We start from the raw sequence: 16,435 nt of genomic DNA, 5'->3' as shown, positions 1-16,435 counted from the left end.
CCCTGCTGCATGCAGCGTGCTGTGTGCGTAATATTTACTCGACATCTAGCAGCAACCTCCCAGCGCTCTCCCATGCAGCGTGCTATGTGCGTAATATTCACCTGACATCTAGCAGCAACCTCCCAGCGCTCTCCACTGCTGCATGCAGCGTGCTATGTGCGTAATATTCACCTGACATCTAGCAGCAACCTCCCAGCGCTCTCCCATGCAGCGTGCTATGTGCGTAATATTCACCTGACATCTAGCAGCAACCTCCCAGCGCTCTCCCATGCAGCGTGCTATGTGCGTAATATTCACCTGACATCTAGCAGCAACCTCCCAGCGCTCTCCCCTGCTGCATGCAGCGTGCTATGTGTGTAATATTCACCCGACGTCTAGCAGCAACCTCCCAGCGCTCTCCCATGCAGCGTGCTATGTGCGTAATATTCACCTGACATTTAGCAGCAACCTCCCAGCGCTCTCCCCTGCTGCATGCAGCGTGCTATGTGCGTAATATTCACCTGACATCTAGCAGCAACCACCCAGCGCTCTCCCATGCAGCGTGCTATGTGCGTAATATCCACCTGACATCTAGCAGCATCCTCCCAGCGCTCTCCCATGCAGCGTGCTATGTGCGTAATATCCACCTGACATCTAGCAGCATCCACCCAGCGCTCTCCCATGCTGCATGCAGCGTGCTATATGCGTAATATTCACCTGACATCTAGCAGCAACCTCCCAGCGCTCTCCCATGCAGCGTGCTATGTGCGTAATATTCACCTGACATCTAGCAGCAGCCTCCCAGCGCTCTCCCCTGCTGCATGCAGCGTGCTATGTGCGTAATATCCACCTAACATCTAGCAGCATCCTCCGAGCGCTCTCCCCTGCTGCATGCAGCGTGCTATGTGCGTAATATTCACCCAACATGTAGCAGCAACCTCCCAGCGCTCTCCCATGCAGCGTGCTATGTGCGTAATATTCACCTGACATCTAGCAGCAACCTCCCAGCGCTCTCCACTGCTGCATGCAGCGTGCTATGTGCTTAATATTCACCTGACATCTAGCAGCAACCTCCCAGCGCTCTCCGCTGCTGCATGCAGCGTGCTATGTGCGTAATATTCACCTGACATCTAGCAGCATCCTCCCAGCGCTCTCCCCTGCTGCATGCAGCGTGCTATGTGCGTAATATTCACCTGACATCTAGCAGCAACCTCCCAGCGCTCTCCCTGCTGCATGCAGCGTGCTATGTGCGTAATATTCACCTGGCATCTAGCAGCAACCTCCCAGCGCTCTCCCCTGCTGCATGCAGCGTGCTATGTGCGTAATATTCACCTGACATCTAGCAGCAACATCCCAGCGCTCTCCCCTGCTGCATGCAGCGTGCTATGTGCGTAATATTCACCTGACATCTAGCAGCAACATCCCAGTGCTCTCCCCTGCTGCATGCAGCGTGCTATGTGCGTAATATTCACCCGACATCTTGCAGCAACCTCCCAGCGCTCTCCCATGCAGCGTGCTATGTGCGTAATATTCACCTGACATCTAGCAGCAACCTCCCAGCGCTCTCCCCTGCTGCATGCAGCGTGCTATGTGTGTGTAATATTCACCTGACATCTAGCAGCAACCTCCCAGCGCTCTCCCATTCAGCGTGCTATGTGCGTAATATTCACCTGACATCTAGCAGCAACCTCCCAGCGATCTCCCCTGCTGCATGCAGCGTGCTATGTGCGTAATGTTCACCTGACATCAAGCAGCAACCTCCCAGCGCTCTCCCCTGCTGCATGCAGCGTGCTGTGTGCGTAATATTCACCTGACATCTAGCAGCAACCTCCCAGCGCTCTCCCATTCAGCGTGCTATGTGCGTAATATTCACCTGACATCTAGCAGCAACCTCCCAGCGCTCTCCCCTGATGCATGCAGCGTGCTATGTGCGTAATATTCACCTTACATCTAGCAGCAACCTCCCAGCCCTCTCCCCTGCTGCATGCAGCGTGCTATGTGCGTAATATCCACCTGACATCTAGCAGCAACCTCCCAGCGCTCTCCCCTGCTGCATGCAGCGTGCTGTGTGCGTAATATTTACTCGACATCTAGCAGCAACCTCCCAGCGCTCTCCCATGCAGCGTGCTATGTGCGTAATATTCACCTGACATCTAGCAGCAACCTCCCAGCGCTCTCCACTGCTGCATGCAGCGTGCTATGTGCGTAATATTCACCTGACATCTAGCAGCAACCTCCCAGCGCTCTCCCATGCAGCGTGCTATGTGCGTAATATTCACCTGACATCTAGCAGCAACCTCCCAGCGCTCTCCCCTGCTGCATGCAGCGTGCTATGTGTGTAATGTTCACCTGACATCTAGCAGCAACCTCCCAGCGCTCTCCCCTGCTGCATGCAGCGTGCTGTGTGCGTAATATTCACCTGACATCTAGCAGCAACCTCCCAGCGCTCTCCCCTGATGCATGCAGCGTGCTATGTGCGTAATATTCACCTGACATCTAGCAGCAACCTCCCAGCGCTCTCCACTGCTGCATGCAGCGTGGTATGTGCGTAATATCCACCTGACATCTAGCAGCAACCTCCCAGCGCTCTCCCCTGCTGCATGCAGCGTGCTGTGTGCGTAATATTTACTCGACATCTAGCAGCAACCTCCCAGCACTCTCCCATGCAGCGTGCTATGTGCGTAATATTCACCTGACATCTAGCAGCAACCTCCCAGCGCTCTCCACTGCTGCATGCAGCGTGCTATGTGCGTAATATTCACCTGACATCTAGCAGCAACCTCCCAGCGCTCTCCCATGCAGCGTGCTATGTGCGTAATATTCACCTGACATCTAGCAGCAACCTCCCAGCGCTCTCCCCTGCTGCATGCAGCGTGCTATGTGTGTAATATTCACCCGACGTCTAGCAGCAACCTCCCAGCGCTCTCCCATGCAGCGTGCTATGTGCGTAATATTCACCTGACATCTAGCAGCAACCTCCCAGCGCTCTCCCCTGCTGCATGCAGCGTGCTATGTGCGTAATATTCACCTGACATCTAGCAGCAACCTCCCAGCGCTCTCCCCTGCTGCATGGAGCGGCTATGTGCGTAATATTCACCCGACATCTAGCAGCAACCTCCCAGCGCTCTCCCATGCAGCGTGCTATGTGTGTAATATTCACCCGACATCTAGCAGCAACCTCCCAGCGCTCTCCCATGCATCGTGCTATGTGCGTAATATTCACCTGACATCTAGCAGCAACCTCCCAGCGCTCTCCCCTGCTGCATGCAGTGTGCTATGTGCGTAATATTCACCTGACAACTACCAGCAACCTCCCAGCGCTCTCCCCTGCTGCATGCAGCGTGCTATGTGTGTAATATTCACCCGACATCTAGCAGCAACCTCACAGCGCTCTCCCATGCAGCGTGCTATGTGCGTAATATTCACCTGACATTTAGCAGCAACCTCCCAGCGCTCTCCCCTGCTGCATGCAGCGTGCTATGTGCGTAATATTCACCTGACATCTAGCAGCAACCACCCAGCGCTCTCCCATGCAGCGTGCTCTGCGTAATATTCACTTGACATCTAGCAGCAACCTCCCAGCTCTCTCCCATGCAGCGTGCTATGTGCGTAATATTCACCTGACATCTAGCAGCAACCTCCCAGCACTCTCCCCTGCTGCATGCCGCGTGCTATGTGCGTAATATTCACCCGACATCTAGCAGCAACCTCCCAGCGCTCTCCCATGCAGCGTGCTATGTGCGTAATATTCACCTGACATATAGCAGCAACCTCCCAGTGCTCTCCCCTGCTGCATGCAGCGTGCTATGTGCGTAATATTCACCTGACATCTAGCAGCAACCTCCCAGCGCTCTCCCATGCAGCGTGCTATGTGCGTAATATTCACCTGACATCTAGCAGCAACCTCCCAGCGCTTTCCCCTGCTTCATGCAGCGTGCTATGTGCGTAATATCCACATGACATCTAACAGCAAACTCCCAGCGCTGTACCCTGCTGCAATCAGCGTGCTATATGCGTAATATTCACCTGACATCTAGCAGCATCCTCACAGCGCTATCCCCTGCTGCATGCAGCGTACTATTTGCGTAATATTCACCTTACATCTAGCAGCAACCTCCCAGCGCTCTCCCCTGCTGCATGCAGCGTGCTATGTGCGTAATATTCACCTGACATCTAGCAGCAACCTCCCAGCGCTCTCCCCTGCTGCATGCAGCGTGCTATGTGCGTAATATTCACCTGACATCTAGCAGCAACCTCCTAGCGCTCTCCCCTGCTGCATGCAGCATGCTATGTGCGTAATATTCACCTGACATCTAGCAGCAACCTCCCAGCACTCTCCCCTGCTGCATGCAGCGTGCTTTGTGCGTAATATTCACCTGACATCTAGCAGCAACCTCCTAGCGCTCTCCCCTGCTGCATGCAGCATGCTATGTGCGTAATATTCACCTGACATCTAGCAGCAACCTCCCAGCGCTCTCCCCTGCTGCATGCAGCGTGCTATGGCCCTCATTCCGAGTTGATCGGTCGCAAGGCGAATTTAGCAGAGTTACACACGCTAAGCCGCCGCCTACTGGGAGTGAATCTTAGCTTCTTAAAATTGCGACCGATGTATTCGCAATATTGCGATTACTAACTACTTAGCAGTTTCTGAGTAGCTCCAGACTTACTCTGCCTGTGCGATCAGTTCAGTGCTTGTCGTTCCTGGTTGACGTCACAAACACACCCAGCGTTCGCCCAGGCACTCCCACCGTTTCTCCGGCCTCTCCTGCGTTTTTTCCGGAAACGGTAGCGTTTTCAGCCACACGCCCCTGAAACGCCGTGTTTCCGCCCAGTAACACCCATTTCCTGTCAATCCCATTACGATCGCCGGAGCGAAGAAAAAGCCGTGAGTAAAAATACTTTCTTCATAGTAAAGTTACTTGGCGCAGTCGCAGTGCGAACTTTGCGCATGCGTACTAAGCGGATTTTCACTGCGATGCGATGAAAAAGAACGAGCGAACAACTCGGAATGAGGGCCTATGTGCGTAATATTCACCTGACATCTAGTAGCAACCTCCCAGCACTTTCCCCTGCTGCATGCAGCGTGCTATGGGCGTAATATTCACCTGACATCTAGCAGCTTCCTCCCAGCACTCTCCCCTGCTGCATGCAGCGTGCTATGGCCCTCATTCCGAGTTGTTCGCTCGGTAATTTTCTTCGCATCGCAGCGATTTTCCGCTAATTGCGCATGCGCAATGTTCGCACCGACTGCGCCAAGTAAATTTGCTAAAAAGTTTGGTATTTTACTCACGGCATTTCGAGTTTTTTTCTTCGTTCTGGTGATCGGAGTGTGATTGACAGGAAGTGGGTGTTTCTGGGCGGAAACTGGCCGTTTTATGGGAGTGTGTGAAAAAACGCTACCGTTTCTGGGAAAAACGCGGGAGTGGCTGAAGAAACGGGGGAGTGTCTGGGCGAACGCTGGGTGTGTTTGTGACGTCAAACCAGGAACGACAAGCACTGAACTGATCGCACTGGCAGAGTAAGTCTCGATCTACTCAGAAACTGCACAGAGAAGTATTTTCACAATATTGCGAATACTTCGTTCGCAATTTTGCTAAGCTAAGATTCACTCCCAGTAGGCGGCGGCTTAGCGTGTGCAATGCTGCTAAAAGCAGCTTGCGAGCGAACAACTCGGAATGAGGGCCTATATGCGTATTATTCACCTGACATCTAGCAGCATCCTCACAGCGCTATCCCCTGCTGCATGCAGCGTGCTATGTGCGTAATATTCACCTGACATCTAGCAGCAACCTCCCAGCGCTCTCCCCTACTGCATGCAGCGTGCTATGGCCCTCATTCCGAGTTGTTCGCTCGCAAGCTGCTTTTAGCAGCATTGCACACGCTAAGCCGCCGCCTACTGGGAGTGAATCTTAGCTTATCAAAATTGCGAACGAAAGATTCGCACTATTGCGAAAAGACATCTCTGTGCAGTTTCTGAGTAGCTCGAGACTTACTCTTCCAGTGCGATCAGTTCAGTGCTTGTCGTTCCTGGTTTGACGTCACAAACACACCCAGCGTTCGCCCAGACACTCCTCCGTTTCTCCAGCCACTCCCGCATTTTTCCCAGAAACGGTAGCGTTTTTTCACACACTCCCATGAAACGGCCAGTTTCCGCCCAGAAAAACCCACTTCCTGTCAATCACACTCCGATCTCCAGTACGAAGAAAAAACCTTGTAATGCCGTGAGTAAAATACCAATCTTCATAGCAAATTTACTTGGCGCAGTCGCAGTGCGAACATTGCGCATGCGCAGTTAGCGGAAAATCGCTGCGATGCGAAGAAAATTACTGAGCGAACAACTCGGAATGATGGCCTATGGCCCTCATTCCGAGTTGGTCGCTCGGTATTTTTCATCGCATCGCAATGAAAATCCGCTTAGTACGCATGCGCAATGTTCGCACTGCGACTGCGCCAAGTAACTTTGCTATGTAGAAAGTATTTTTACTCACGGCTTTTTCATCGCTCCGGCGAACGTAATGTGATTGACAGGAAATGGGTGTTACTGGGCGGAAACACGGCGTTTCAGGGGCGTGTGGCTGAAAACGCTACCGTTTCCGGAAAAAACGCAGGAGTGGCTGGAGAAACGGTGGGAGTGCCTGGGCGAACGCTGGGTGTGTTTGTGACGTCAACCAGGAACGACAAGCACTGAACTGATCGCACAGGCAGAGTAAGTCTGGAGCTACTCTGAAACTGCTAAGTAGTTAGTAATCGCAATATTGCGAATACATCGGTCGCAATTTTAAGAAGCTAAGATTCACTCCCAGTAGGCGGCGGCTTAGCGTGTGTAACTCTGCTAAAATCGCCTTGCGAGCGATCAACTCGGAATGAGGGCCTATGTGCGTAATATTCACCTGACATCTAGCAGCAACCTCCTAGCGCTCTCCCCTGCTGCATGCAGCGTGCTATGTGCGTAATATTCACCTGGCATCTAGTAGCAACCTCCCAGCGCTTTCCCCTGCTGCATGCAGCGTGCTATGTGCGTAATATTCACCTGACATCTAGCAGCAACCTCCTAGCGCTCTCCCCTGCTGCATGCAGCGTGCCATGGGGGTAATTCCAAGTTGATCGCAGCAGGAATTTTTTTTAGCAGTTGGGCAAAACCATGTGCACTGCAGGGGAGACAGATATAACATGTGCAGACAGAGTTAGATTTGGGTGTGGTGTGTTCAATCTGCAATCTAAATTGCAGTGTAAAAATAAAGCATGCCAGTATTTACCCTGCACAGAAACAAAATAACGCACCCAAATCTAACTCTTTCTGCACATGTTATATCTGCCTCCCCTGCAGTGCACATGGGCCCTCATTCCGAGTTGTTCGCTCGGTATTTTTCATCGCATCGCAGTGAAAATCCGCTTAGTACGCATGCGCAATGTTCGCACTGCGACTGCGTCAAGTAACTTTACTATGATGAAAGTATTTTTACTCACGGCTTTTTCTTCGCTCCGGCGATCGTAATGTGATTGACAGGAAATGGGTGTTACTGGGCGGAAACACGGCGTTTCAGGGGCGTGTGGCTGAAAACGCTACCGTTTCCGGAAAAAACGCAGGAGTGGCCGGGGAAACGGTGGGAGTGCCTGGGCGAACGCTGGGTGTGTTTGTGACGTCAACCAGGAACGACAAGCACTGAAATGATCGCACAGGCAGAGTAAGTCTGGAGCTACTCTGAAACTGCTAAGTAGTTAGTAATCGCAATATTGCGAATACATCGGTCGCAATTTTAAGAAGCTAAGATTCACTCCCAGTAGGCGGCGGCTTAGCGTGTGTAACTCTGCTAAAATCGCCTTGCGACCGATCAACTCGGAATGAGGGCCATGGTTTTGCCCAACTGCTAAAAAAATTCCTGCTGCGATCAACTTGGAATTCCCCCTATGTGCGTAATATTCACCTGGCATCTAGTAGCAACCTCCCAGCGCTTTCCCCTGCTGCATGCAGCGTGCTATGTGCGTAATATTCACCTGACATCTAGTAGCAACCTCCCAGCGCTTTCCCCTGCTGCATGCAGCGTGCTATGTGCGTAATATTCACCTGGCATCTAGTAGCAACCTCCCAGCGCTTTCCCCTGCTGCATGCAGCGTGCTATGTGCGTAATATTCACCTGGCATCTAGTAGCAACCTCCCAGCGCTCTCCCCTGCTGCATGCAGCGTGCTATGTGCGTAATATTCACCTGGCATCTAGTAGCAACCTCCCAGCGCTTTCCCCTGCTGCATGCAGCTTGCTATGTGCGTAATATTCACCTGACATCTAGCAGCAACCTCCCAGCGCTCTCCCCTGCTGCATGCAGCGTGCTATGTGCGTAATATCCACCTGACATCTAGCAGCAACCTCCCAGCGCTCTCCCCTGCTGCATGCAGCGTGCTATGTGCGTAATATTCACCTTACATCTAGCAGCAACCTCCCAGCGCTTTCCCCTGCTGCATGCAGCGTGCTATGTGCGTAATATTCACCTGGCATCTAGTAGCAACCTCCCAGCGCTCTCCCCTGCTGCATGCAGCGTGCTATGTGCGTAATATCCACCTGACATCTAGCAGCAACCTCCCAGCGCTCTCCCCTGCTGTAGTCAGCGTGCTATATGCGTAATATTCACCTGACATCTAGCAGCAACCTCCCTGCGCTTTCCCCTGCTGCATGCAGCGTGCTATGTGCGTAATATTCACCTGGCATCTAGTAGCAACCTCCCAGTGCTCTCCCCTGCTGCATGCAGCGTGCTATGTGCGTAATATCCACCTGACATCTAGCAGCAACCTCCCAGCGCTCTCCCCTGCTGTAGACAGCGTGCTATATGCGTAATATTCACCTGACATCTAGCAGCATCCTCCCAGCACTCTCCCCTGCTGCATGCAGCGTGCTATATGCGTAATATTCACCTGACATCTAGCAGCAACCTCCCAGCGCTCTCCCCTGCTGCATGCAGCGTGCTATGTGCGTAATATTCACCTGAAGTCTAGCAGCAACCTCCCAGCGCTCTCCCCTGCTGCATGCAGCGTGTTATGTGCGTAATATTCACCTGACATCTAGCAGCAACCTCCCAGCGCTCTCCCCTGCTGCATGCAGCGTGCTATGTGCATAATATTCACCTGAAGTCTAGCAGCAACCTCCCAGCGCTCTCCCCTGCTGCATGCAGCGTGTTATGTGCGTAATATTCACCTAACATCTAGCAGCAACCTCCCAGCGCTCTCCCCTGCTGCATGCAGCGTGCTATGTGCGTAATATTCACCTGACATCTAGCAGCAACCTCCCAGCGCTCTCCCCTGCTGCATGCAGCGTGCTATGTGCGTAATATTCACCTGACATCTAGCAGCAACCTCCCAGCGCTCTCCCCTGCTGCATGCAGCGTGCTATGTGCGTAATATTCACCTGAAGTCTAGCAGCATCCTCTCCTGCGTGTCTCGTCTTGCAGCATCTATTTTTGTGCAGTCATATTCTTTTCAAATTATCCGAGCTCCCTAATCTCCTCTCAGGCTCCTAATGATGAAGTCAGTAATAGGATTGGGGGTATTAATTTGGGACAGTAATGCCAGCTGCAGGCTGCGTGGCGTATGGGTGAGGGGCGACCTTGCAGGTTGGCCAGCCTGTGCTGGTTTTGATCTGATCTCTGGGGAACGTGAGTTGGCTTTTACCAGAGCAGCGCGGTCCCTGTAGGACGCCATGGCAGGGGCGCTGGATGCTGTGCTGGACAGAGTGAAGGACGTGTGTAAGAGGAATGGGCTGCTTATCCTCTCTGTACTCTCCGTTATTGTGGGATGCCTTCTGGGATTCTTCCTCAGGACTCGGCGGCTGACGGAACAGGTGAGTGTCACAGCTTCTGCTGGCTGGTGACTATCATGTACTCAGCACTAGGGCCACGGTCAGACACGAGCGCAGGACGCACCACCAAATGTTACTGGGTTAAAGACATTTATAGAGTTAATTGGGCAACCCAGTGGTGCCAGCAGGGGTTAACAAGCATGAACTGAGTCACCCTGTGTATGTGAGCGCTGCACGCCGTTACCCACATGTGTTAATATATACCTGTGTCAGGAATACTGACACACACAGAACATAGTTTGTAATAAATATGTATATATATCCCTTGTATTAAATATATATATATATTTCCCCCTTCTTGTCCTATTAAAAACACCATATTATATTCATAACAAACACCAACCACCATTCTAAAGATATAACATAAAGCACTCCTATAATCCAATGAACTTAAAAACATGGGCCCTCATTCCGAGTTGTTCGCTCGGTAAAAATCTTTGCATCGCAGCGATTTTCCGCTTAATGCGCATGCGCAATGTCCGCACTGCGACTGCGCCAAGTAAATTTGCTATGCACTTAGGAATTTTACTCACGGCATTTTCATCGTTCTGGCGATCGTAATGTGATTGACAGGAAATGGGTGTTACTGGGCGGAAACAGGCCGTTTTATGGGAGTGTGGGAAAAAACGCTACCGTTTCCGGAAAAAACGCAGGAGTGGCCGGAGGAACGGAGGAGTGTCTGGGCGAACGCTGGGTGTGTTTGTGACGTCAAACCAGGAACGACAAGCACTGAACTGATCGCAGATGCCGAGTAAGTCTGGAGCTACTCAGAAACTGCTACGAGGTGTGTAATCGCAATATTGCGAATACATCGGTCGCAATTTTAAGATGCTAAGATTCACTCCCAGTAGGCGGCGGCTTAGCATGAGCAAATCTGCTAAAATCCGCTTGCGAGCGAACAACTCGGAATGACCTCCATAGTCAGTATGCAACCTGGCATGTAATGGGTAACAAGTACTAGCTTCAGAATGTTTACTCATTCTGTTCTTTGTATTTGGTGCTAAAAACACATGAGAGCGTGATCATGATGAGATTGATAATAGTGAAACTTATATTTTTGTATCACTACTTACACCACAGGTCACAGTCTAATCCACGGTGCAAATATAGAATGTGACGTCAGTGTCTTTCTCTCCATTGTATTCATTTGGACCCTATTGGATACGTAACCCCAGGTTCAGACTGGCCCGCAGGGGTAATCCCTGGTAGGCCCTAATGCCTTGGGACCCACCCTATCCTCTGGGGATCAGGTTCTAGACTGCGCACTTGAATTATATATTATACATATGTTACATTATACTGCACAGGACTATGGTGTATTCTCTACAGTGCATTATACATTATACATATGTTACATTATACTGCACAGGACTATGGTGTATTCTCTACAGTGCATTATACATTATACATATGTTACATTATACTGCACAGGACTATGGTGTATTCTCTACAGTGCATTATACATTATACATATGTTACATTATACTGCACAGGACTATGGTGTATTCTCTACAGTGCATTATACATATGTTACATTATACTACACAGGACTATGGTGTATTCTCTACAGTGCATTATACGTTATACATATGTTACATTATACTGCACAGGACTATGGTGTATTCTATACAGTGCATTATACATTATACATATGTTACATTATACTGCACAGGACTATGGTGTATTCTCTACAGTGCATTATACATTATACATATGTTACATTATACTGCACAGGACTATGGTGTATTCTCTACAGTGCATTATACATTATACATATGTTACATTATACTGCACAGGACTATGGTGTATTCTCTACAGTGCATTATACATATGTTACATTATACTACACAGGACTATGGTGTATTCTCTACAGTGCATTATACGTTATACATATGTTACATTATACTGCACAGGACTATGGTGTATTCTCTACAGTGCATTATACATTATACATATGTTACATTATACTGCACAGGACTATGGTGTATTCTCTACAGTGCATTATACATTATACATATGTTACATTATACTGCACAGGACTATGGTGTATTCTCTACAGTGCATTATACATTATACATATGTTACTTTATACTGCACAGGACTATGGTGTATTCTCTACAGTGTATTATACATTATACATGTGTTACATTATACTGCACAGGACTATGCTGTATTCTCTGCAGTGCATTATACATTATACATATGTTACATTATACTGCACAGGACTATGGTGTATTCTCTACACTGCATTATACATATGTTACATTACACTGCACAGGACTATGGTGTATTCTCTACAGTGCATTATACATTATAATAAGAATTTACTTACCGATAATTCTATTTCTCGTAGTCCGTAGTGGATGCTGGGGACTCCGTAAGGACCATGGGGAATAGCGGCTCCGCAGGAGACTGGGCACAAAAGTAAAGCTTTAGAACTACCTGGTGTGCACTGGCTCCTCCCCCTATGACCCTCCTCCAAGCCTCAGTTAGGATACTGTGCCCGGACGAGCGTACACAATAAGGAAGGATTTTGAATCCCGGGTAAGACTCATACCAGCCACACCAATCACACCATATAACTTGTGATCTAAACCCAGTTAACAGCATGATAACAGAGGAGCCTCTAGAAAAGATGGCTCACTACAGCAATATTCCGATTTTTTTGGTAACAATAACTATGTACCAGCATTGCAGACAATCCGCACTTGGGATGGGCGCCCAGCATCCACTACGGACTACGAGAAATAGAATTATCGGTAAGTAAATTCTTATTTTCTCTGACGTCCTAGTGGATGCTGGGGACTCCGTAAGGACCATGGGGATTATACCAAAGCTCCCAAACGGGCGGGAGAGTGCGGATGACTCTGCAGCACCAAATGAGAGAACTCCAGGTCCTCCTCAGCCAGGGTATCAAATTTGTAGAATTTTACAAACGTATTTGCTCCTGACCAAGTAGCTGCTCGGCAAAGTTGTAAAGCCGAGACCCCTCGGGCAGCCGCCCAAGTTGAGCCCACCTTCCTTGTGGAATGGGCTTTTACAGATTTTGGCTGTGGCAGGCCTGCCACAGAATGTGCAAGCTGAATTGTACTACAAATCCAACGAGCAATAGTCTGCTTAGAAGCAGGAGCACCCAGCTTGTTGGGTGCATACAGAATAAACAACGAGTCAGATTTTCTGACTCCAGCCGTCCTGGAGACCTATATTTCCAGGGCTCTGACAACGTCTAGCAACTTGGAGTCCTCCAAGTCCCTAGTAGCCGCAGGCACCACAATAGGTTGATTAAGGTGAAACGCTGAAAACCACCTTAGGGAGAAACTGAGGACAAGTCCTCAATTCCGCCCTGTCCGAATGGAAAATCAGATGAGGGCTTTTACAGGATAAAGCCGCCAATTCTGACACGCACCTGGCCCAGGCCAGGGCCAACAGCATGACCACTTTCCATGTGAGATATTTTAACTCCACATATTTAAGTGGTTCAAACCAACGTGACTTTTGGAACCCAAAAACTACATTTAGATCCCAAGGTGCCACTGGAGGCACAAAAGGAGGCTGTATATACAGTACCCCTTTCACAAACGTCTGAACTTCAGGGACTGAAGCTAGTTCTTTTTGGAAGAAAATTGACAGGCCGAAATTTGAACCTTAATGGACCCCCATTTCAGGCCCATAGACACTCCTGTTTGCAGGAAATGTAGGAATCGACCTAGTTGAAAATTCCTCCGTCGGGGCCTTACTGGCCTCGCACCACGCAACATATTTTCGCCAAATGCGGTGATAATGTTTTGCGGTTATATCTTTCCTGGCTTTGATCAGGATAGGAATGACTTCATCCGGAATGCCTTTCTCCTTCAGGATCCGGCGTTCAACCGCCATGCCGTCAAACGCAGCCGCGGTAAGTCTTGGAACAGACAGGGTCCTTGCTGGAGCAGGTCCCTTCTTAGAGGTAGAGGCCACGGATCCTCCGTGAGCATCTCTTGAAGTTCCGGTTACCAAGTCCTTCTTGGCCAATCCGGAGCCACGAATATAGTGCTTACTCCTCTCCATCTTATAATTCTCAGTACCTTGGGTATGAGAGGCAGAGGAGGGAACACATACACTGACTGGTACACCCACTGTGTTACCAGAGCGTCTACAGCTATTGCCTGAGGGTCCCTTGACCTGGCGCAATACTTGTCGAGTTTTATAAACATGTGGAAGACTTCTGGGTGAAGTCCCCACTCTCCCGGGTGGAGGTCATGTCTGCTGAGGAAGTCTGCTTCCCAGTTGTCCACTCCCGGAATGAATACTGCTGACAGTGCTATCACATGATTTTCCGCCCAGCGAAGAATCCTTGCAGCTTCTGCCATTGCCCTCCTGCTTCTTGTGTCACCCTGTCTGTTTACGTGGGTGACTGCCGAGATGTTGTCCGAATGGATCAACTCCGGGTGACCTTGAAGCAGAGGTCTTGCTGAGCTTAGAGCATTGTAAATGGCCCTTAGCTTCAGGATATTTATGTCCGTGGTCACCAGGACCCAGTCCTGAATGTGCGGCCCTCTAGAAGATGAGCACTCTGCAACCACCACAGGAGAGACACCCTTGTGCTTGGTGACAGGGTTATCCGCTGATGCATCTGAAGATGCGACCCGGACCATTTGTCCAGCAGGTCCCACTGGAAAGTTCTTGCGTGGAATCTGCCGAATGGGATTGCTTCGTAGGAAGCCACCATTTTTCCCAGAACCATTTCATTGATGTACTGAGACTTGGCTCGGTTATAGGAGGTTCCCGACTAGCTCGGATAACTCCCTGACTTTCTCCTCCGGGAGAAACACCTTTTTCTGGACTGTGTCCAGGATCATCCCTAGGAACAGAAGACGAGTCGTCGGAATCAGCTGCGATTTTGGAATATTGAGAATCCAATCGTGCTGCCGCAACACTACCTGAGATAGTGCTACACCGACCTCCAACTGTTCCCTGGATCTTACCCTTATCAGGGAATCGTCCAAGTAAGGGATAACTAAAATTCCCTTCCTTCGAAGGAGTATCATCATTTCGGCCATTACCTTGGTAAAGACCCGGGGTGCCGTGGACCATCCATACGGCAGCGTCTGAAACTGATAGTGACAGTTCTGTACCATAAACCTGAGGTACCCTTGGTGAGAAGGGTAAATTGGGACATGAAGGTAAGCATCCTTGATGTCCCGATACATCATGTAGTCCCCCTCTTCCAGGTTCGCAATCACTGCTCTGAGTGACTCAATCTTGAATTTGAACCTCCGTATGTAAGTGTTCAAGATTTTAGATTTAGAATCGGTCTCACCGAGCCGTCCGGCTTCGGTACCACAACAGTGTGGAATAATACCCCGTTCCCTGTTGCAGGAGGGGTACCTTGATTATCACCTGCTGGGAATACAGCTTGTGAATGGCTTCCAAAACTGCCTCCCTGTCAGAAGGAGACATCGGTAAAGCCGACTTTAGGAAACGGCGAGGGGGAGACGTCTCCAATTCCAATTTGTACCCCTGAGATATCACCTGAAGGGTTCAGGGGTCAACTTGCGAGTGAGCCCACTGCGCGCTGAAATTCATTGAGACGGGCCCCCACCGTGCCTGATTCTGCTTGTAAAGCCCCAGCGTCATACTGAGGGCTTGGCAGAGGCGGGAGAGGGCTTCTGTTCCTGGGAACTGGCTGATTTCTGCAGCCTTTTTCCTCTCCCTCTGTCACGGGGCAGAAATGAGGAACCTTTTGCCCGCTTGCCCACGAAAAGACTGCGCCTGATAATACGGCGTCTTCTTATGTTGAGAGGCGACCTGGGGTACAAACGTGGATTTCCCAGCTGTTGCCGTGGCCACCAGGTCTGAAAGACCGACCCCAAATAACTCCTCCCCTTAATAAGGCAATACTTCCAAATGCCGTTTGGAATCCGCATCACCTGACCACTGTCGTGTCCATAACCCTCTACTGGCAGAAATGGACAACGCACTTAGACTTGATGCCAGTCGGCAAATATTCCGCTGTGCATCACGCATATATAGAAATGCATCTTTTAAATGCTCTATAGGCAATAATATACCGTCCCTATCTAGGGTATCAATATTTTCAGTCAGGGAATCCGACCACGCCAACCCAGCACTGCACATCCAGGCTGAGGCGATTGCTGGTCGCAGTATAACACCAGTATGTGTGTCAATACATTTTAGGATACCCTCCTGCTTTCTATCAGCAGGATCCTTAAGGGCGGCCATCTCAGGAGAGGGTAGAGCCCTTGTTCTTACAAGCGTGTGAGCGCTTTATCCACCCTAGGGGGTGTTTCCCAACGCACCCTAACCTCTGGCGGGAAAGGATATAATGCCAATAACATTTTAGAAATTATCAGTTGTTATCGGGGGAAACCCACGCATCATCACACACCTCATTTAATTTCTCAGATTCAGGAAAACTACAGGTAGTTTTTCCTCACCGAACATAATACCCCTTTTTGGTGGTACTCGTATTATCAGAAATGTGTAAAACATTTTTCATTGCCTCAATCATGTAACGTGTGGCCCTACTGGAAGTCACATTTGTCTCTTCACCGTCGACACTGGAGTCAGTATCCGTGTCGGCGTCTATATCTGCCATCTGAGGTAACGGG

General features: G+C 49.9%; 1 protein-coding gene across 3 annotated transcripts in view; it reads left to right on the top strand.

The window, feature by feature from the left end:
• The window catches only part of SLC1A7 (solute carrier family 1 member 7), a 436,677-nt gene that overhangs the window by 15,882 nt on the left and 404,360 nt on the right, over nt 1–16,435 (top strand). For 2 of the 3 annotated variants that reach the window (XM_063938904.1, XM_063938902.1), the window contains exon 1: nt 9,397–9,806. The exons of the other annotated variant lie outside the window; for it this stretch is intronic. In XM_063938904.1, coding sequence (XP_063794974.1) covers nt 9,666–9,806 — 141 coding nt within the window. In that variant the 5' untranslated portion in view covers nt 9,397–9,665. Of the gene's footprint in view, nt 1–9,396; nt 9,807–16,435 lie in introns of those variants that run through there. 3 annotated transcript variants of the gene reach the window in all.

This window comes from Pseudophryne corroboree, chromosome 9 (assembly GCF_028390025.1).
Source record: "Pseudophryne corroboree isolate aPseCor3 chromosome 9, aPseCor3.hap2, whole genome shotgun sequence".
NCBI lineage: Eukaryota > Metazoa > Chordata > Amphibia > Anura > Myobatrachidae > Pseudophryne > Pseudophryne corroboree.
This window is presented reverse-complemented; position numbering and strand designations above follow the sequence as displayed.